This window comes from Sus scrofa, chromosome 2 (genome assembly GCF_000003025.6).
Source record: "Sus scrofa isolate TJ Tabasco breed Duroc chromosome 2, Sscrofa11.1, whole genome shotgun sequence".
NCBI lineage: Eukaryota > Metazoa > Chordata > Mammalia > Artiodactyla > Suidae > Sus > Sus scrofa.
Window position 1 is genome coordinate 119,946,890 of NC_010444.4, and position 21,167 is coordinate 119,968,056.

Consider the following 21,167-nt stretch of genomic DNA (forward strand, 5'->3'; position numbering starts at 1 on the left):
ATAAAAAAACAGTTGACACTAATTCAAACTCAAGTAGCTTTGACTGTTGAGGTATGTAAATATGCTATCATTTGAAACTTTAGCAGCAAACATATATATGCATAGGTTAAACACATTTTTGCTATTTGTTAAATATCTATGCATGTAGATAAATATACTCACATCCTTCAATAAACTGTAAACAGAGAACAGATCTTTCCCATACTCAACTTATTTGACCTGAAAATACTTTCCAGATTTCAATATATATACTAATTTCTTACCTAGTTTTACAAAGTTTACACAATTTAACCTGTATTATTTCAGGGCTAAATACTTGCGGTATTAATTTATTAAACAGAGACACAGGTATAAGGGGACTTAGGAATTCATTCTTGGGCAGAAAATGAGAATTGAACAGTGATTTCATCACCTTAAAATGAGTTGCTCCTTAGCACCCCCTAATGATAATGTATGGCAGATCATTAACTCTAAAGTACATTCTGGGACTTAACGGATATAAGTATAGTTCAAAGTCCTTTGACAAAATCATACCATTCTCATTACCTTTGAAAATAAACACTTAGAATTCTTGTACACATTAGATCTTATTTGAACTTTCCACTCAATTTATGGATTTTTTAAAATGTTGCATTACAAATATGATACAGAATGAAAAAAAAGTTAAACCTTACTTAAAGCAATTATTAGTTTAATAGCATCAGTAAAAATGGTACTTTCAATCATGGCATGAAATACACATAAAATCTAGCTACTTTCCAATTATTCCTTGGGCATTTTCAAGTTGAAAAATATATAAAACCGAGAGATGCTACCAAATTTACTCATAGAGTGCTTTTGACACTGCACAAGTAAGAGAGAGAATAACACAGTTATAATCCCTGGGACTCAACAATCATTAAATGAAAGGACTGAAAAGAGCTGGATGACTCATCTGCCCAGAATTTATAAAATTCCTTCTGTTTCCCACTAAAACAAACCTAAACCACATATTTTCTTTAAAGCAGTCTTCCACTGTGTCAGCATATGTACCCTCTTGACTAGGTGTTTGTTAGAAATTAGCAGGAACAGCTATTATCTTCTGGCAAAAATGTAAAACCAAACTGCCTAGCTCTTTCTGCCAGCTAGGTTGCCCTCTGCTGGCCTAAGTAAGGCAATAAAGCCAGCAATGTAGATAGAAAAGTAAATGTGAAAAGGGGTATCCCATACCTCAAATAAAATGAATTTCCCTGAATAAGTCCCCAAAGAAAACTTTAGTAAGTTGACTTTTATAGTGAAGGGAAAAAAAAATCAGCAGGAATACTAATTTTATGAGTAAACAATTTCAGTCATTTTGAGAAGTGGTAATAAAAGCAGCTTTACATAATCTTAGTCTCCTTTTTCAATACCTTGGAGGCAGCTCTGAAGCAATAGCTGTAGTAATGAGTATACTCTAATGTCAACCTTTTATGATGATTTGTGTAGTAACACAAATGACATTTTTGTAGGTTCATCTACTCTGTGGATTTTTAAAAATGTATAAACATGGGTCACAGCAGATACATGCTGAATAGATTACATCTATGTCTCTTGCCATGAGATCAAAACTGTTCAGAGCTGCTTCCTTTGTGTAGATTTAAGTTAGTGAGATCTGTTCCTCTGTAGTTCATCCCCAAGCCTGAGATTTGCAGTAATGCAGGACCAGTTTACCATCACTGCCAAAACACTACGAAAAGAAAAAAGGCAATATATTAAACTCAATTTTTGCTATTCTTAGATGCAAATAAGAAAAAAAAGTTACATGCATCATAAATATCCTCATACATGGACATGTAAGTTATCTATAAGGCTATTTATTTCAACAGATGCAAGCTGGCCACTGTACGCATAACAGTTATCATAAATGTTCAATAAAACTTGTCTCCACCTTAGACACGAATAGGCACACATATTTTAATCTTGTCCCTTCTCTGTATCTGACTATAATATACATACTATTTTCTAGTAGTAGAGTTTTAAGAATGCTGAATAAAGTCATTCTTATACAGTCTCCTTTTCAATTTCATGTAAGGAGATCTGGATTACTGATTACATTAAAAATGTAGAGACTAAATGCAGGTAAGAAAGGAGACCTTACTTTCTGGTCATATTTCACGGTCATCTTCTGTGTTATTCATTCCTTAATTCTTTAATTCCTGTATAATTAGTTGAGATCCAACTACATTCAAGGTGTTAGAGATATAACAGAGAACAAGAAATTAATCTCTTGATAATTAAGAATGGCTTATCATCTCTTAAAATGATGTGAATTAAGGATCATACTCTACACAGATGAGAATGTTTCATTAAGAATATAAAGCAGGAGTTCCTGCCGCGGCTCACTGGTTAACGAATCTGACTGGGGACCATGAGGTTGAGGGTTTGATCCCTGGCCTCACTCAGTGGGTTAAGGATCTGGCATTGCTGAGAGCTGTGGTATAGGTCGAAGACAAGGCTCGGATCCCGAGTTGCTGTGGCTGTGGTATAGGCCGGCAGCTACAGCTCTCATTAGACTCCTAGCCTGGGAACCTCCATATGCTGCAGGTGCAGCCCTAGAAAAAGACCAAAAAAAAAAAAAAAAAAAAAAAGAATATAAAGCAGTAATGTTTTACCTCATAGAGGGTTCCAACTTCCTGGTCTGGAGAGGGGGCAAAGGACTGATTCACATAAATAAACTACAAGAAAGAAAAAATTCATGGTGATTCATTTTTAATGGTATTCAGGTTAATCTGCATTTTTTTTTTTTTGGTTCCCAATCAGCCAGCTATTTCAAATTCTTTGTCTTCAGAATTGAAACTTTCCCTAAACTCCTTCTAATTCTTATAAATTAGTCAACTAACTAGATCTTTACATGAGCATGTCTTCTCCCTGAATGAATAAGATAATTTTTGCTTCAAAATTTTGTAGCTAAGAAACGTTCGCTTTTACAAATAGCTTTTAAAGGTTTATCCAATAAACATTATTAAAAATATTAATTTTCTCACTTACTCATAAAGACATAATTTCTTCTATCAAAATTCTACACACCAGCCCCAAGGCAAAAAATCTAATTAACTGAGATAGACAATGCATTTTTCTTAAGTAAATGACATCTATGGTTTGATTTTTTTTGACCATTTACTAACTTTGAAAACTTTGGAATGTATTAAACTTCAGGCTGAGTATGACCACTGTGAAGTTCCTTGCAGCAAAAGGAAATAGAAAAAATTGAAACCTAATGATCTTATAATCTGGTTCTTAATTTAAAGGGTCATTGTTCAATGTTTCAGTTTAGTACGTTTCTATTAAAACATTTTGAGTACATAAAAAATTCTTAAAGATATTGAAACAAAACATCAGAGTATCAAAGTGGCTTTTGATAGTTTTAAGAAAACAAAACATTAGTTTCCTTCTTAGAATTTGAAATTTCCTTCAAATCGTACTTTCAAGTATTTGTTCCTTTGCTTTGGTTTTCTTCAGGGACGCCTGTTATCTGTGTTTACTGTGGTATCTGTTCATATTCAATATTTGTCACTTTCTCTCAAATTCTTCTTACTTTGCATTTCTCCCCACCCTCCCACCCACCATCCCTGGGCCTAAGCAATCAAACGCTTCAGGTTAAATTTAAAACATTTTTGTAAATTAAAAAGTTTTGTACAATTTTTAAAGATGACTTTCCATTTACAGTTATATTACAAAATAGTGCTTATATTTGCCATGTTGTACAATACACCCTTGAGCCTATTTTATACACAACGGTCTGTACCCTCCCACTCACCTATCCCTATATGCCCCCTCAACACACTGGTAACCACTAGACTGTACCTGTAAGTCTGCTTTTTTGCTACATTCACTAGCCTGTTGTATTTTTTAGATTCCAAAAATAAGTGCTATCAGGCAGTATTTGTCTCTGTTTGACTCATTTCACTTAGCATGATGCCTCCTGAGTCCATCAATGTTGCTACAAGTGGCAAAATTTCCTTCTTTTTTTGTGGCTGAGTAGAATTCCATTGCATGTATATGTATGTGTTCTATTTATCTGCTGAGGGACACTTAGGATGCTTCCATATCTTGGCAGTTATAAATAATGCTATGAACATTAGGGAGCATGTATCTTTTCAAATTAGTGTTTTTGTTTTATTCGGATATATACCCAAGAGTGGAACTGCTGGGTCATATGGTAGTTCTATTTTTAGTTTTTTGAGAAACCTCCATACTGTTTTCCAGAGTGGCTGCACCAATTTACATCTCTACCAATAGTGTACAGGGATTCCCTTTTCTACACATCCTTGTCAGCATTTGTTATTTGTGGGGTTTTTTTTTGTTTGTTTGTTTTTGTTTTTTAGTCTTTTTAGGGCAGCACCACGAGGCATATCAAGGTTCCCAGGTTAGGGGTCAAATCAGAGCTGTAGCTGCTGGCCTATGCCACAGCCATAGCAACGCCAGATCTGAGCTGTGTCTGTGACCTACACCACAGCTCATGGCAACGCTGGATCCATAACCCACTGAGCAAGGCCAGGGATCGAACGTGAATCCGCATGGATACTAGTCAGATTAATTTCCACTAAGCCACGACTGGAACTCCTATTTTTTGATGATAGCCATTCTGACAGGTGTTAAGGCGCTATCTCATTTTGGTTTTGATCTGCATTTCCCTGATGATTAACAACACTGAGCATCTTTTCATGTGCCTGTTGGCCATCTGCATTTCCTCTTGGAAAAATGTCCTTCCAGTTCTTATGCCGATTTTTAAATTAGTTTTTGTATTTCATTGTATGAGCTATTTATATATGGTGGATGTTAATCCCTGCTGGTCATATCATTTGCAAATATATTTTCCCATTCAGTAGGTTTTTTTTTTTTTTTTTTTTTTCATTTTGTGGATAGTTTCCTTTGCTATGCATAAGTTTATATGTTTGATTAGGTCCCACTTGTTTATTTTTGCTTCTATTTCCTTTAGGAGACAGTTCTGAAAAAAAGATTACTGAAATTTACGTCAGAGTGTTCTGCCTATGTTTTCTCTTATGAGTTTTCTAGGATCTGGTCTTATGTTTAGGTTTTCATCCATTTTGAGTTTATTTTTACATATGGTTTAGAGAATGTCCTAATTTCATTTTTTTGCATGTAGCTATCCAGTTTTCCCAGCACTATTATTGAAAAGACTTTTTTTCTAATTATTCTTCCCTCCTTGTTGTAGATTAACTGATCACAGATGTATGGGTTTATTTCTGGACTCTATCCCGTTCCACTGAGTTATGTTAGTTTCTGCACTGGTACCACAGTGTTTTGATGACTATAGCTTTGTAACATAGCCTGAAATCAGGGAGTGTGATGTGATTCTTTCAGCTCTGTTCTTCTTTCTCAAGAAAGAAGACTGTTTTGTTTTTTGGGGTCTTTTCTGTTTCCAAACAAATGTAAAGAGTTTTTGTTCTAGTTCTGTGAAAAATGTCACTGGTAATTTAATAGGGATTGCAATGAATCTGAATGTTGTCTTGGTGGTATGACCATTTTAACAATATAGATAATTCCAATCCAAGATGATGGTAATCTTTCCATCTGTTTGTATCATCTTTCACTGTTATGTAGTTTTTGCAGTACAGGTCTTTTGCTTCCATAGGTAGCCTTATTCCTGGGTTTTTTTTTTTTTTTTTTTTTTCAAAAAAAAGTTCTTTTTTTCTTTCTCTAATTTTCTTCAGGCACTATCTGCTGTTTATTTGCTCTGACATTCCTTCTAGTTTAGTCTCCATTTCTGAAATAACTTTTTATTTATAATGTTTTTTCCTCAGCTCTGCCACTTCATTTGAGTTTATTACTGCTGGTTTGTTGTCTTTTATAATTTTCTTGCTGCTTTTGAAACTTGTTTTGATATAATGTTAGTTATTGAGCTGTCACACAAGCACATTTTTCTGACATGCTTTCATTGTCTTTACAGATGTTGTTTTCTTATATCATTGTGCAGGATTTGACCTTGATACTTCTCTGCTGCTTGCTTTTACATGAAATTAGTTTACTTCAGCTTTTAGAACGAGGTGGGTAAGTGCAGTTTTTCTAGCTCCACAAAGCTCCCTCCTCTTGTTTTTTTTTTTTTTTTTTTTTTTTTGGCATAGTGTCACACAATATGGAGGCCCGCTCTCTGAGTTTTCCAGGTTGTTTGCCTCCATTTTGATCTTGTCCTTCTCTTCCTTTCTCAAGTTTCTGCTCTGCTTAAATGTGTTTCCTTCACTTGTGGAAGTTCCTCCTCGGTGTGGGATCTTGTCTTGGAAGGGAGCCTTACTAAATCTATTTAGAGAGCTCTCAGGGGATAGACTGCTCCAGTCCCTTCAGTTCTCTTTACTGCAGATATAATGTAATCACCGCTATTGGAGAGAATCAAACCCTTTCAAATTTCAGCTACTTTCTGAAATTGGCTCACTGCACTTTCCACTGAATACCTCTTAGCTATTTTCAGATTCTCCCTTTCTCACTGCTGTCAGATGCTGATCCTACTCCTTGCTTCTTTCAGGAAATTTGTAGATAGCCCGCAGATCCATGTGATCCTCAACAACTTGCATCTTAGGTTCATGAGGATACTCTTGTCATCTAAGTTTTGTTATAAGCATAGTGATCATGGGTTTTTGGTCTGGCTATCTAGCTCTGTGTTTTTGTAGGAATCCATGCCTTCTGACAAAACTGCTATCATCCCAGTATCTCCAGCATGACTTTTCCTTTTGACACTTATTTTGTGAAAATAATGTAGGGTACAACTCTATGAAGCCAGAAGATAGGAGTTCTAGTTTAATCTAGAGAAGTGACAAAAAAACTCTACTTTTGTTTATGTTTCCTATTGCTTAAATGAGAAGGGATAATCAAATTCCCTACAAAGTTTAAGTTTATACTATATGAAACTGCAGTTTTTACAGGTTAAAATGATTGATTGATGGCTATTTTACGTGGCTCAACCTAATATATATTGACATCAATCAAGTTCTTTCAGATTACTGAATATAGGCAATACAAAATGTCAACATTCTAACATTAACATAAAACAGCATTGTTTCATCGTTTCTTCAACCTACAAATTTCTACAAGTAATGCATTTATTACTTGGAATTCCTCTGGTTTCATACTTCACTAACTCTTCACACTCTATTCTTAGTAGAGATAACTTCTATTCATTTCTCTTAAGTGTATGTCCTTATTCCAACTTTTCCATTTAGACTGGGATTCTAGGCAAGGTCCTCTACTCTTGAAGTTTTAGCTACTATATGAAAATGGATGACACTATAATCTGGTTTATCTCTGAAATTTAATTAAATTCTATATAGTACTCTGCTAAAATAGATGATTTTCTCACTCTGAGTGATAATAAACAAATATGCTCACCTGCAAAAGTCAAAAATCCCCAACACTTTCCCCTTACAACTTCCTTTGGAGGAATTCCTGGGTCTAGGCTATCCTTCCTTGCCTCAAATATCTCCTAGTGATTAATCTATCTTGCATTTAATTCTATACCTATGACACGACCCACTTGTGAAAGCTACATTGCAGCCAAAATCTTAGATCAGAGTAGCTTCTTTCTCTTCACTGACAAAAATAAATTCCAACACATCCCACCATAATAATTAGTTCATTCATTTTACCAGTTCTCATTCCTGTTTTCACAGGCAACTATATCTCTCCCCAATGCTTATACATAATTTTATTTAAAAAATACTGATTCTTCAATACCTATTCACTCATACAATATATGTGTTAACACTGACCAAGACTGTGATCTGAAGATAAAGGCATTTAATACATTAATATAACATGATAAAACATCAAATACACTTAAGACATTTAAACTTCTGTAGTCAATGCCAAGTTAAAAACAAGTGGCATTTAAAATTTTAATCCTTCCAACTTATCACGAAATGTTTAACATGTACTGTAGTATGAAGTAAGTACAAGTGACTCCTGAACAATGAGGTTGGGGAACCCACCCTCTGTACAGTTAAGAATCAAGGCAGATTAACCAAGTGAGCATCATGTAGTATAGTACTATTGTATGTATCTCTTGAAAAAAATCCATGTATAAGTGGACTGGCACAGTTCTAACTCATGTTGTTCAAGGGTTAACTATATAACTCTTAGTTTTTTCACAACACATGGCAAAGGTATATTGCTTACCTTGAGGAGAATGGAAAGGAAGCAGCATTGATACTAACAAATAAAGAAAACCCTAAAACTTTCAATACCAATATTTGATGATAAATCTTACTGCATGGGCATTTAGTGACTTTTTGAGGAAAACAACCAATACAACAGGTTAAAAAAAAAAATCCGTTCACACTGTAAAAGCAAATCTAAAATTCGTTTCATTTTAGGGTTCCCATAAAATCCTTCAATAAATCACAAAAATTCCCCTAATAAATAAAAGAACATTACTGAAGTAACATGTGACTTCATATGTATTTCTACATACAATAGTTACTCAATGTTGCCTAGGAACTACACTTCCCTCTCTGTAACCATGGGTTCTGCATCCTCCTTGAGATTCACCCAAATGTTATGGAAAATATTTGAGTAAAAATAAATTTCAGAAAGTTCCAAAAAGCAAATCTGTAATTTACATTGTATTAGGTATGCTAAGTGATCAAGACATGATTTAAAGTATATGAGAGGATGTGTACATATTATACGCAAATATGCCATTGTATATAAGGAAGCTGAGCATCTGCAGAGAATGGTCCCAGAATCAATCCCCCTCAGATACCGAGAGACAAATGCACTATTAGTTTTTGTAGGGAAATGATCACCATTGATTTCGTACCAACTGTTCTGAAGCCACGAGTTTAAGAAACTTTTTGATGAAGTCAATGAGTCCTTGGATGGTTCGGGTTCGCTCTACAGCCCATTTCTTTGTTTTCATTATAGGTGTGTCTCCCACAGCCTTTAGTAGGATGTCAACTGTAAAAGAGAAAAAAACAAAAAACAAAAAACAAACAGAAACAGTTGACGCTAGCCAAACAGGAGTTAGGGCATCAACCTCCATGCAGTTGAAAATCCAGCTATAAATTTGCAGTCAGGCCCCTGCACCTGCAGATTCAACCAATAATGGATTGTATAGTATTCTTGTATGAGTTTATTAAAAAAAAAAAAAAATCCACATGTAAGTTCAAACCCATATAGTTCAATGGTCAACTGTACTACAAGTACATTGAAATGTCTAAAAAGAATGCAATATAAAAAACTTCAGAAACTTAAACCTTCACTCAACATTTAGTTTACATCTTTATAATACTGGAGGTGTGGCCAAGATGAACACACGAGATATGAAAAGATTCACTTAGAAGGATCTCACTTTCATTGAAATATTTACTTTCTTTAAAAAAAAAACAAAATAAAACCTGGTAAACCTAAATATCCAACAAAGATTCTTAAAGGGAACAGGTTAAATAAAGGATATTATACTTTATGATAGAATTTATATATTGTAGTAAAGACAAAGAGCACACAAACTTCTTTGGTTCAAGATCCTGGCTCTGCATTTGCTAGGGATATACACATATATCTAGATAAGCTACTTAATCTCTCTGTGCCACAGTTTCTCCATATGTAAACTGAGAATAACAGTACCTACTTCATAAGTTTATTATAAAGATTAAGTGAAACATGTGTTAGATGTTTAGAATAGTGAGAGTTGCCATTTTGGCTCACAGTAACAAACCTGACTAGAATCCATGAGAATGTAGGTTCGATCCCTGGCCCTGCTCAATGGGTTAGGGATCTGGCATTGCTATGAGCTGTGGTGCAGGCAGATGGGGTTTGGACTGGAGTTGCTGTGGCTGTGGTGTAGGTCGGCAATGGTAGCTCCAATTTGGTCCCCTAGCCCGGGAACTTCCATTTGCTGTGAGTGAGCCCCCCCCCCCAAAGTGTTTATAATAGTACCAAATCACAACTCACTTATTAAAGCTTAAGACTTATAAGCTGCCACTAAAGGAATACATTATAAAAGCATACTTAACAGTACAAAAAAGTTATCAAAAGGTACTAAGTATAAAACAGTATATGATCTTAATTTCATCGAAAACATCACGAGCACCTAAGTACGGAATATACACCAAAATGCTTTTTCTCAGTAGGGACATTATAGGTGGTTATAATTTTATTTTACTTGTGTTTTTTGTAACTGCCACATTTTCTACAGTAAAATATAGTAAATAAAGGAAAACAACAAAAATCATTAAGAGAAAAATACAAGAACCAAAGGCCAGAAAGCTTTCAAAGAAATTAAAGGTTTCAATAATTCAAAATACAAAGATGCGAACACAAAGATTATGGTTTTATCTTCTGAAGTTACTTTGCTTAAAAAAGTTAAGTTTTAAACAAAGAATTAGGAAATATAAAGAACCACCAAACAGAATTAAAGAAAAATTGAAATAAAAAACACACTTGGAGTGCCCATGTGGCTCAGGGGGTTAAAAACTCAATGTTGTCTCTATGAGGATGTGAGTGTGCTCCTTGGCATTGTCCAGTGGGTTAAGGCTTCAGTGTTGCCACAAGCTAAGGTGTAGGTCGAAGATGCTGCTCCAGCCTGGTGTTGCCATGGCTATCTCTTAGGCCTCAGCTGGAGCTCTGATTTTACTCCTACTGGGAACTTCCAAATGCTGCAAGTCTGGTTGTTAAAAACAAAAAACAAAAACCCAACCAACCAACCAAAAGACACTAGAAGGAACCAAGAGTAGGCTAAATTCAGCAGAAGAACAGATCAGTGAAATGGAAGACAGAACAGTGGAAATCACTGCTGTCAAACATAAAAAGAAAAAAGAACGAAATGAACCAAGGACAGTTTAAGAGACCTCTGGAATAACACTAAGCACACTTAACATTCACATTACAGGGGTCCCAGAAAGAGAAGAAAGATAGAAAGGGCCTGAGAAGATATCTAAAGAAATAATAGCTGAAAACTTCCCTAACTTGAGTTTGGAAACAGTCACCCAAGTCCAGGAAGTGCAGGGAATTCCATACAGATTAACCCAGAGAGGAATACAAGACAGTATAATCAAAATAACAAAAATGAAAAATAAAGGGAGAATATTAAAAGCAACAAGGGAAAAGCAACAAATAACATGCAAAGGAACTCCCATAAAGCTGCAAACCAGAAGGGAGTGACACAATACACTTAAAGTAATGAGAGAGAAAAACCTATAACCAAGGATACAACAACTGGCAAGGCTCTTATTCAGATCTGATAGAGAACTCAAAATCTTTACAGATAAGCAAAAACTGAAAGATTTTAGCACCACCAAACCAGCTTTGCAACAAAGCTAAAGGAACTTCTCTAATCAGAAAAGGAAGAAAATTACAACATGGTGAAGTTCACTGGTAAAGTTAAACATAGAATAAAAGTAAGAAATTGCCCAAGCACAAAGCAAGTAGATGTTAAAAGAAAAAGTAGTAAAATCATTTCTATCAACAATAAGCAATGAAGGGATACAAAAACAATTAAATGTAAAATACAATTATCAAAAAGTAATCATGAGAGGAGGAGAGTACAAATGGAGGGTACTTAAAATGCATTTGAAATTAAGAGATCAGTAACTTAAAACAAGCATGTATATATAAGCACATACACTGCTATACACAAATCTCATGGTAAATGCCAAATAAAAATCTATAATAGACACATATGCACACATACACACAGAATCCAAACATGCTAAAGATAGTCAGCAAACCGTAAGAGAACAAAAAGGGGGGAAAGACCTACAAAGACAAATCCAAAACAGTTAAAACGGCAATACTGATAATTACCTTAAATGTAAACGGACTAAATGCTCCAACCAAAAGACACAGACTGAATGGATACAAAAATAGGACCTGTAGAGGAGTTCCCGTTGTGGCGCAGTGGTAACGAATCTGACTAGGAACCATGAGGTTGCGGGTTCAGTCCCTGCCCTTGCTCAGTGGGTTAAGGATCTGGCGTTGCTGTGAGCTGTGGTGTAGGTTGCAGACGTGGCTCGGATCCCGCGTTGCTGTGGCTCTGGCGTAGGCCGGTGGCTACAGCTCCGATTTGACCCCTAGCCTGGGAACCTCCATATGCCATGGGAGCATCCCTAGAAATGGCAAAACAAACAAACAAACAAACAAACCTGTATATATGGTGTCCACAAGAGACTCACTTCAGGTCTAAAGACTCAGAATGAAAATGAAAAGAAGGAAAAAGGTATTCCATACAAATGGAAATCAAAAGAAAGTTGGAGTAGCAATATTTAGACAAAATAAACTTTAAAATAAAGACTGCCACAAGAGATAAAGAAGGACACTATATAATGATAAGAAGATAAATCCAAGAAGATGACATGACAGTTACAAATATATATGCATCCAACATTGGAGTACACATACATATGTTCTTAACAGACTAACACATTAATAGTGGGGGACTTTAACATCCCACTTACATCAACGGACAGATCAGGCAGATGGAAAAAAGAACAATCTCAAATAACCTAATCTCCCAGCTCAAGCTACTAGACAAAGAACAAACAAAACCCAAAGTTAGCAGAAGGAAAGAAACCAAAAAGATCAGAGCAGAAATAAATGAAATAGAGACAAATAGAAAAGATCAATGAAACGAAAAGCTAGTTCTTTGAAAAAAATTAACAAAATCAATAAACCCTAAGCTAGACTCATTAAGAAAAAAAAAGAGAGGACTAAAATCAATAAAATCAGAAATGAGAAAAGAGAAGTTACAAATGATACAACAGAAATACAAAGGATCCTAAGAGCAACTATACGCCAATAAATTGGACAACCTGGACAAATTCTTAGGCGCATTCTCCCAAATCCAAACCAGAAAGAAACAGAAAATAAGAACAGACCAATTACCATTCTGAAGAAATTAGTAATTTTAAAAACTCCAACAAGCAAAAGTCCAGGACTAGATGGTTTCATTGGTGAATTTTATCAGAGAAGAGATAACTATCCTTATGAAACTATTCCAAAAAACTGCAGAGGAAGGAACACTTTCGAACTCATTCTATGAGTATCTTGACCCAGATACCAAAACCAAAGATTATCACAAAAAAAGAAAATTACAGGCCAGTATCATTGATGAACATAGATGCAAAAATACTCAATAAAATACTAGCAAACAAACTCCAACAATATATTAAAAGGCTCACAGGCCACAATTGAGTGGGATTTATCCCAGGGATGCAAGGATTTTCCAATATCTGCAATCAATGTATACACCACATTAACAAACTGAAGAATAAAAAAAAATCTGATTACCTCAACAGATGCAAAAAAAAAAAAAAAGCTTTTGATAAATTCAACATCTACTTATGATAAAAACTCTACAGAAAGTGGGCAGGAGTTCTCATCATGGCTCAGAGGGTTAAGAACCCAACACGGTATCCATGAGGATGTGGGGTTGATCCCTCATCTTGCTCAGTGGGTTAAGGATCTGGCATTGCCAAAAGCTGTGGCACAGGTCCCAGATGTGGCCTGGATCTGGTGTTGCTGTGCTTGTGGCCTAGCCCTCAGGTGAAACTCCAGTTCAACCCCTAGGTTAGGCATGTCTATATGCCACAGATGCAGCCGAAAAGAAAAAAAAAGAAAAGGGAAGAAGAGAAAAGAGGGCATAAAAGTAATACAGTCAACATAATAAAGGCCAAATATGACAAACCCAGTTAACATCATACTCAACAGTGAAAAGCTAAAAGTATTCTTCCTAAGATCAGGAACAAGACAAGGATGCCCATTTTCACTACTTTTACTCAACATAGTTTTGGAAGTCCTAGACACAGCAATGAGAGGAAAAAAAAGTAATAAAAGGAATCTAAATTGGAAAAGTAATAAAAGGAATCTAAATTGGAAAAGAAGTCTGTCATTGTTTGCAGATGACATGACGCTATACAGAGAAAATCCTAAAGATACTACCAGAACACCCCTAGAGCTCATCAATGGATTGAGAAAAGTTGCTGGATACAAAATATACAGAAAGCTGTTGCATTCTGACACACTAACAACAAAATATCAGAAAGTGTAATTTAGGAAACAATCCCATACCACTGCATGAAGAAGAATAAAATGCCTAGGAACAAACATACCTAAGGAGGAAAAGACCTGTACTCCAAAAACTGTAAGACACTGAAAGATGACACAAACGGAAAAATACACCATGATCTCAGATTGGAATAATCTATAATGTTAAAATGACCATACTACCAAGACAATCTTCAGATTCATTGCAATCCCTATTAAATTACCAGTAACAGGAGTTCCCTTTGTGGCTCAGCGGTTAACAAACCCAACTAGGACCCATGAGGATGTGGGTTCAATTCCTGGCCTTGCTCAGTGGGTTAAGGATCCGGTGTTGCCATGAGCTGTAGTGTAGGTTGCAGATGTGGTTTGGATCCTGTGTTGCTGTGCTGTGGTTGTGGCGTAGGCAGGCAGCTGTAGCTCTGATTGGACCCCTAGCCTGGGAACTTCCATATGCCTCAGGTGTGGCCCCCCCCCCCCCCAAAAATCACCAGTGATATTTTTCACAGAACTAGATCAAAATCTTTTTTACATTTGTATGGAAACAAAAGACCCCCAACAGCCAAAACACTCCTGGGACAGAAGAACAGCTGGAGGAATCACGCTCTCTCATTTCAGACTATACTACAAAGCTACAGTAATCAAAAATGGTATGGTACCAGCACAAAAACAAACACATAGATCAATGGAATAGGATAGAGTCCAAAAATAAACTTACACATCTATGGTCAATTAATCTATAACAAAGGAGGGAAGAATATACATTGGAGAAAAGACATTATTTTCAATAAACAGTGCTGGGAAAACTGGACAGCTACATGCTAAAGAATAAAATTACAACATTCTCTAACATCATACATAAAAATAAACTCAAAATGGATTAAAGATCTAAACATAAGACCAGATACTATAAAAACTCCTAGAGGAAAACACAGTCAGGACACTCTTTGACACAAACTGCAGCAGTATTTTTTCAGACCCATTGCCTAGAATAATGGAAATAAAAGCAAAAATAAACATGTGGGACCAAATTAAACTTAATAGCTTTTGCACAGCAAAGGAAATCAAACACAAAACAAAAAGAAAACCTATGGGAGTTCCCATTGTGGCTCAGCAGGTTAAAACATCAATATCATGTCCATGAGGATGCATGTGGGTTTGATCTCTGGCCTTGTTCAGTGGGTTAAGAATCTGGCGCTGCCACAAGCTGCAGTGTAGGTTGCAGATATGGCTCAGATCCACAGCGGCTGTGGCATAAGCCAGCAGCCACAGTTCTGATTCAAATCCTAGCCTGGGAACTTTCATATGCTGCTTGATGCAGCTGTAAAAACTTAAAAAAAAAAAAAAAAAAAAAGGACAATCTATGGAGTGGGAGAAAATATCTGCAAATGATGCTAATTACAAGAGGTTAATTTCCAAAATATAGAAACAGCTCAATTAAAAAAAAAATCTGATCAAAAAGAGGCAGAAGACCTAAATAGACATTTCTCCAAAGAAGACTGACAGAGGGCCAACAGGCACATGGAAAGATGATCAATATCACTAATTATGAGAGAAACGCCAGTCAAAACTACAATGAAGTATCACCTCAAATCTATCAGAATGACCATCATTAAAAAAAAAAAAAATCTACAAATAGGAAATCCTGTAGAAAGTATAGAGAAAAAGGAACCCTCTTACATTGTTGGTGGGAATATAAATTAGTGCAGCCATTATAGACAACAGTAGCATGGTTCTTTAAAAAACTAAAAACTGAGTTACTATATGATCCAGCAATCTCACTTCTGGGACAAAACTTTAATTTGAAGATACCTGCACCCCAATGTACTAGCAGCAGTGTTTACAATAGCTGAGGCATGGAAGCAACCTAAATGTCCACTGACAGATGAATGGATAAAGAAAATGTGGAGTGTGTGTATACACACACCACACACACACACACGTACACACACACTATACACACACATATATATTGGACAATTACTCAGCCATAAAAATGAATAAAATAATGACATCTAGCAACATGGATGGATCTGGAGATTATTCTATGAAGTGAACTAATACAAAGACAAACATATATTATTCAATGTGGAATTTTAAAAAAAGATACAATTAAACTTATTTACAAAACAACAGAACCACAAAGAAAACAAACTTACGGTCACTAAAGGAGACAGTGGGGAGGGGGAAGATAATTAGGAATTTGGGATTAACATATATACACTTCCAGTAAAGAACATGGGGAACTAAGTACCTTATAATACCTACAAAGAAAAAGAATCTGAAAAAGAATGTCTATCTATCTAAAACTGAAGCACTTTGTTGTATACTTGAAACACAATTCTGTAAATTAAATAATTAAAAAAAAAGATATCCACAATTAAAAGAAACACTGAAAGCAAAAGTGTTCTGCTGCCCTCTAAAGTCAATTCTATTCTATTACATCCTTCCTGTCCCATTCTTTGGTATTAAAAAATCAGGAACCAATGAGGTTACTGAGATCAATTTATTCAAGTTTACCCCTGGAATGAAGCACCTACAACACATAACATATAGTTATCTTCCTACTAAAGTTTATCTTCCTTCTTCCACTGAGTAATTCTACCCACAGTTACCTAAGGAAAAGAGAATAACTGGTAGAAAACTAAAGGGATTTTGGTTAATTCGCCTTCCATACCTTCCCCTCCCTGCTCCCTCAGTTCAGTGGGGCTATCAATTGTCAGCTGCAACTGGGCATTCCAAGAAACTTAAGCTGAAAATAATGAGGTGTACTACTGAAGCAAAGGGGGAGAGTTAAGATGTTTAGAGAATGAAAAATATTTATTATAACTCTATTTTTTAACTTCTAAAGGTTACTTATTGGTGTATCTCAACTGTAGCTACACATCAGACCCAAATGGGGGAACATTTACAAGAACACAGATGTCTACATCAATTAAATCAGAATCTTCTGGAGGTAGCACCTTGACACCGATATGTTCAAAAGCTCCCCCTGGTGATCCTAATGTGCCATCACAACCAGCAAACTTCCTCACCTTCACTAATCTGAAAATTAAACCAAAGGTAGAACATATGAAATATTTAAGGTTTCATCAGAAAAGGTCCTCAAAAAACGACAATAATTTCAGGGTAGAAATTCAACAACTACAAATAAGTTTTATATCACAGAGCCTAAATGCTCCCAGGAACTAGAAAATGAAAATTTGATTTTTAATTGATGGCTAAAAAACATAAATTGTGCAGACTTAAGGAAACATTATACATAACTCCAGGCCATATCTGGGAGGTGGGTCATTACTTTTAGCCACTGTTTTACACAAAAGCCTTCACGGTCAAGTACATAGTAAGCTGTTGACTAAGACTGCTAGATACTAAGACAAACCCTTTGAAAGTCTGTTCCTGCTTATAGTAAACTGATAGGAAAAAGGGGTAACCACAATCTATAAAATTAAGGGGATTCATTTAAAGAAAGATTCTAGCAGTTAGCCACATAACTAATCATAGGTTTCTATTTCTCTACTGGTGCATCATGTGGAAATAACTGAACAGATTTCCACCAAATGTAGAGGCAGTGTGATTTAAAAAGGGGACCGTGCTAGGAGAGACAATTATCCTCCCTAGCAGCAGAAAGTGAGGTTGGATGAAAGGGCATGGGATCACTAAGCACAACGTAGGATACCTACACTTTAATAAGACTCTGGTCTGAGAAAGCCTGTCTCATGGCCAGGGTCAACCTCTTTCAACAGGGGATGTTGATTTCCTGCTTTTCTCAGCAACTCTACAGAGTGTCCCATTTAGGAATTTCTGTATTTTACAATGGTGAACTAATTCTCAAGAAATAAAGGCTGAAGACAGCTAGTTCAAGCAATGAAATGATTCATTTACAAGCGTTCCAAAAAGGTGTTTTGCTTTGTTCTGTTTATTTAAAAGAGTGATGCCTATGCCTTTAATTCTCTCTTAGCATTCTTCATACTGGGTAAATCTCCCGTTTTTGGTCCAATTCACACTAACTGATTAAAACACAGCAACCTAATCGGAAGGTGTGGATTTTAATTGATTTACCACTGACCATCCCTATCACCTAAAATCATTACTCAAATTATTAGGTTCCTCATTAAGCATCTGGAACTACTGAGGTCCCAATGAGCGCCCACCTTCCGATAGCTCACGGTCTGCCCGATTCAAAGGAAGATGCGAGCACAGCATACTAAATGCTGTGGCACTCATGTGCGTCCAGAGATAGCTTCCTGAAAGGCACTCAAGGCAAACGTCTTAAAAGCCGAAAAGTATACTTCCTCTCTCCTGCTCAAAAACCTCGTCTTGAGCCGGCCCTGGTCTGGAACCCGCCCTCCTCTAATTTTCATTAGCTGCCATCCCTACTTGAACTGTAAGGAAGGCTTAAGCTTCTCTGCCCAAAGTGAAACTTCTCGAAAATTACTTTTTTTCTTGGTGTCACCGGCAGGTTCTTCTGTTCCGGGGGAAACTGAAGCGGAAGAAGGGGGTTCCGGAGTGGCAGTTTCTGGGGAGACCTCCGTAGGTCCATCGCCCTCAGCAGCAGTTGCGGGCGGGAGCTGCAGCGCAGACTCCGGCTCCTCTGCCATCTTGCACCGAGAGAGGTGAGGGCGGAAGTGGTCGCTCCGCGCGCGTCGTGGGCGGGCTTTGAGCTGGTGAGAGTCGCTAGGAAGGCGCCGGAGTAGGCGGGTATCCAACCTACTACGAAAGTCAGTATTGCAGCCTGGTCCCCTATGTCCAACCTGCTGCAGTCTTCTGACCGTTGATAACGCAACTGCTTCCCCCAAGACAACAAATCTCCGGAAATGTTCGGTGAGCAACGGCCCCACGAGCTGCCGAATGCGCAAGCGCCGCTTTGCTAGGCGCTCCGGCCTGAAGCTGTTTCCGCTTCCCTCCGCGCTGGCCCCGCCCAGGCCCCGCCCCACCCAAGCCCCGCCCCGCAGCCTGGAGGCGCGCGCGCGCGCGCGCGTGCGGGAGGGGGCGGGTGGGGAAGGATCGCCAGAGAGATCCGAGGCGAGCCTCGCGCGCCCGCCCCCGCCCTGGCCCCCAGCTCCCACCCGGTGGGCCCGGCTCAGCCATGATCAAGGCGATCCTCATCTTTAATAACCACGGGAAGCCGCGGCTCTCCAAGTTCTACCAGCCCTACGTGAGTACCCTGCCGCCGCCAACCCGGGCGAGGGGGAGTCGTTGGCTGCCGGCTGCGCCCTCAGGGCGACCCCCTCAGGCGCGCCGCGGCCCTGCTCGCGCCCTGGCCGTCTCGCGCTCGCGGCTGTCAGCCTCCGGGTGGGTGTGAGCGAGGTGCCCACTTCCCGCCGCGCTCCCTTCCTCCGACGTGGCTCTGTCCAGGCGGCTCCTCCGCCCGTCTGTGGGCTGGGTGGTTTCCTGGCTGAATGGGCGAGGCTCTGGAGACTTCCCGGTGCTGGGCCGAAGCCGGTCTGGCATCCGCAGCCCACCTGCGCCGCGAGCCCACCCGGCGCTCTCGCCTTTCCGCTGCCCGCGGCTTGTGTTAGCCGCCCAGGGAGACCGAGCGGGGCCGGTTGCCTCGCAGCCCCACCTCCCTGAGTTCCAGCCTTTCCTGGTGGACTTCTTTCTCTTTTCCTGTGGGCTCATGGGCTACTGCTTTTCGCCGTAATCCTCTCGTCGCGCAGGAACTTTGGCTTCCTGCGTTGGAGACCTGCACGCTCTGTATAGTCTCTCCTGTTAGGCTGCCATACGTGATACACTGCCCACTGTGGCTTTCAGGTGTCTCCTTTTAAAGGAAAAAGATAAGTGAGGACTTAACGTTTTCCTGTGGCTGTTCCCCTTGGTGGCTACAATTTATTTACTCTTGGAATAACTGGCGACCATTGTATTTGACCGATTAGAACTGTGATTCTATATCTCAAAGTTAGAATTTCAGCGGCTGGTTTGGCATTTGTCTACGTAAGGGAATTTTCCCTAATTTATAGCTTTTCTGCTACTTACGAGAAGTAGTAATATTAAACTCTTTTAAACGGGTACATACTGTTGAAAAATGCAGAAGGTTTCAAGGTGATGACGATAAGTTATCATTGGTTGAGGGAGGGTCATAGACAGGTGTGCGTATCTGAGGGCAAAATCCACCACGAGGTAAAACATGAAATTGGACTCTGTGGTAGGAATAATGTAGAGATATACCTATGTGTGGTGTTGGGGCATTTTGCTTAGAGCCAAAAATAAACTTTCAGTTAAATATTGAAATTGTGCCAAGGCTAACACTTTTATGCAGATAAATCCCAGATGGAAATCATTCCTGCCATTAAAAATTGAATGTGAAAATGTCACTTTGCCTAAAAACGATAATGCAGTCTGTGGAGGTGTTAGTTGAAGTGAGAAATCTTGAGCTCATTCCTCATTTCCTTAAGTAGTTTGCTTTTGCTGGCAATAAAGAATATTTTCCACTACTCTTGTTTGGTTTTAATTTAAACAATAAACATAATTTAAACAATAAAGCTCTAAAAAGTCCATATCATTCTTTAATCCAGGATACAATTCTAGTTGATTCTTGAGTGGAAAAAAATCCCCTTGAGTTTACATTGTTACCCGTTTGCTTAAAATATAGTACTAGCCTTTACTGAAGGAATCTTTTCTTTTAGCCATTTTGCCTCTGCCATCCATTTGCAGTGTAGAAGTGGTATGTTCCAGTAGTGAAGCAAGAAAATGTGTTTTTTTATATTTCTGCTTAATAATTAAGCAACATTCAAGGTAATAGGTTTCATGGCTATGCCATAATATCAATATAACTACTCCTGTTAGCATAGAATTTAACTTAACCACATGCAGAGAAATGTATTGAATTTGGAAATCCGGAAACACATCTTTCTCTTGGAACAGAAATATATTTTACCTTTACTCAGTAGGTAGCAGTGAAGGTTAATATGGGAAGAGACAATTCTTGCAGCAGTGGCAGCTCTGGTGTCATTTTTAGCCATTGCTAAATGAGAGTGTTACTGGGGGCAGAGAGCTGAGATGTAAAAAGGGGAATCTAGTGGTCACTAGATGTGTGGAAATGGGGATGCCAGGAACTGTAATTAGTCTTTTATAAATTGAGTTTTGCCAAGTTTATTTTTGTCATTCAGGAGTAATTTAAGATTATATATTTGCTTCCTCTGCTAGAGCATAACCTGTTT

The 21,167-nt window shown here is 37.8% G+C and overlaps 2 protein-coding genes across 7 annotated transcripts in view; one reads left to right on the forward strand and one right to left on the reverse strand.

The window, feature by feature from the left end:
• ATG12 (autophagy related 12) lies at positions 1,554–18,813 on the reverse strand. The gene is given in 4 exon segments (NM_001190282.1): positions 1,554–1,705; positions 2,631–2,693; positions 8,789–8,925; positions 18,446–18,813. Coding segments are annotated over 4 exon segments (423 nt in total). The 5' UTR covers positions 18,609–18,813; the 3' UTR covers positions 1,554–1,645.
• AP3S1 (adaptor related protein complex 3 sigma 1 subunit) overlaps positions 18,650–21,167 on the forward strand; it is a 74,410-nt gene continuing 71,892 nt past the window's right edge. For 3 of the 6 annotated variants that reach the window (XM_021084652.1, XM_021084653.1, XM_021084658.1), the window contains exon 1: positions 18,975–19,165. In XM_021084652.1, coding sequence (XP_020940311.1) covers positions 19,097–19,165 — 69 coding nt within the window. In that variant the 5' untranslated portion in view covers positions 18,975–19,096. Of the gene's footprint in view, positions 19,166–21,167 lie in introns of all 6 variants that reach the window. The other 3 variants (XM_021084654.1, XM_021084657.1, XM_021084656.1) reach the window with 3 other exon arrangements.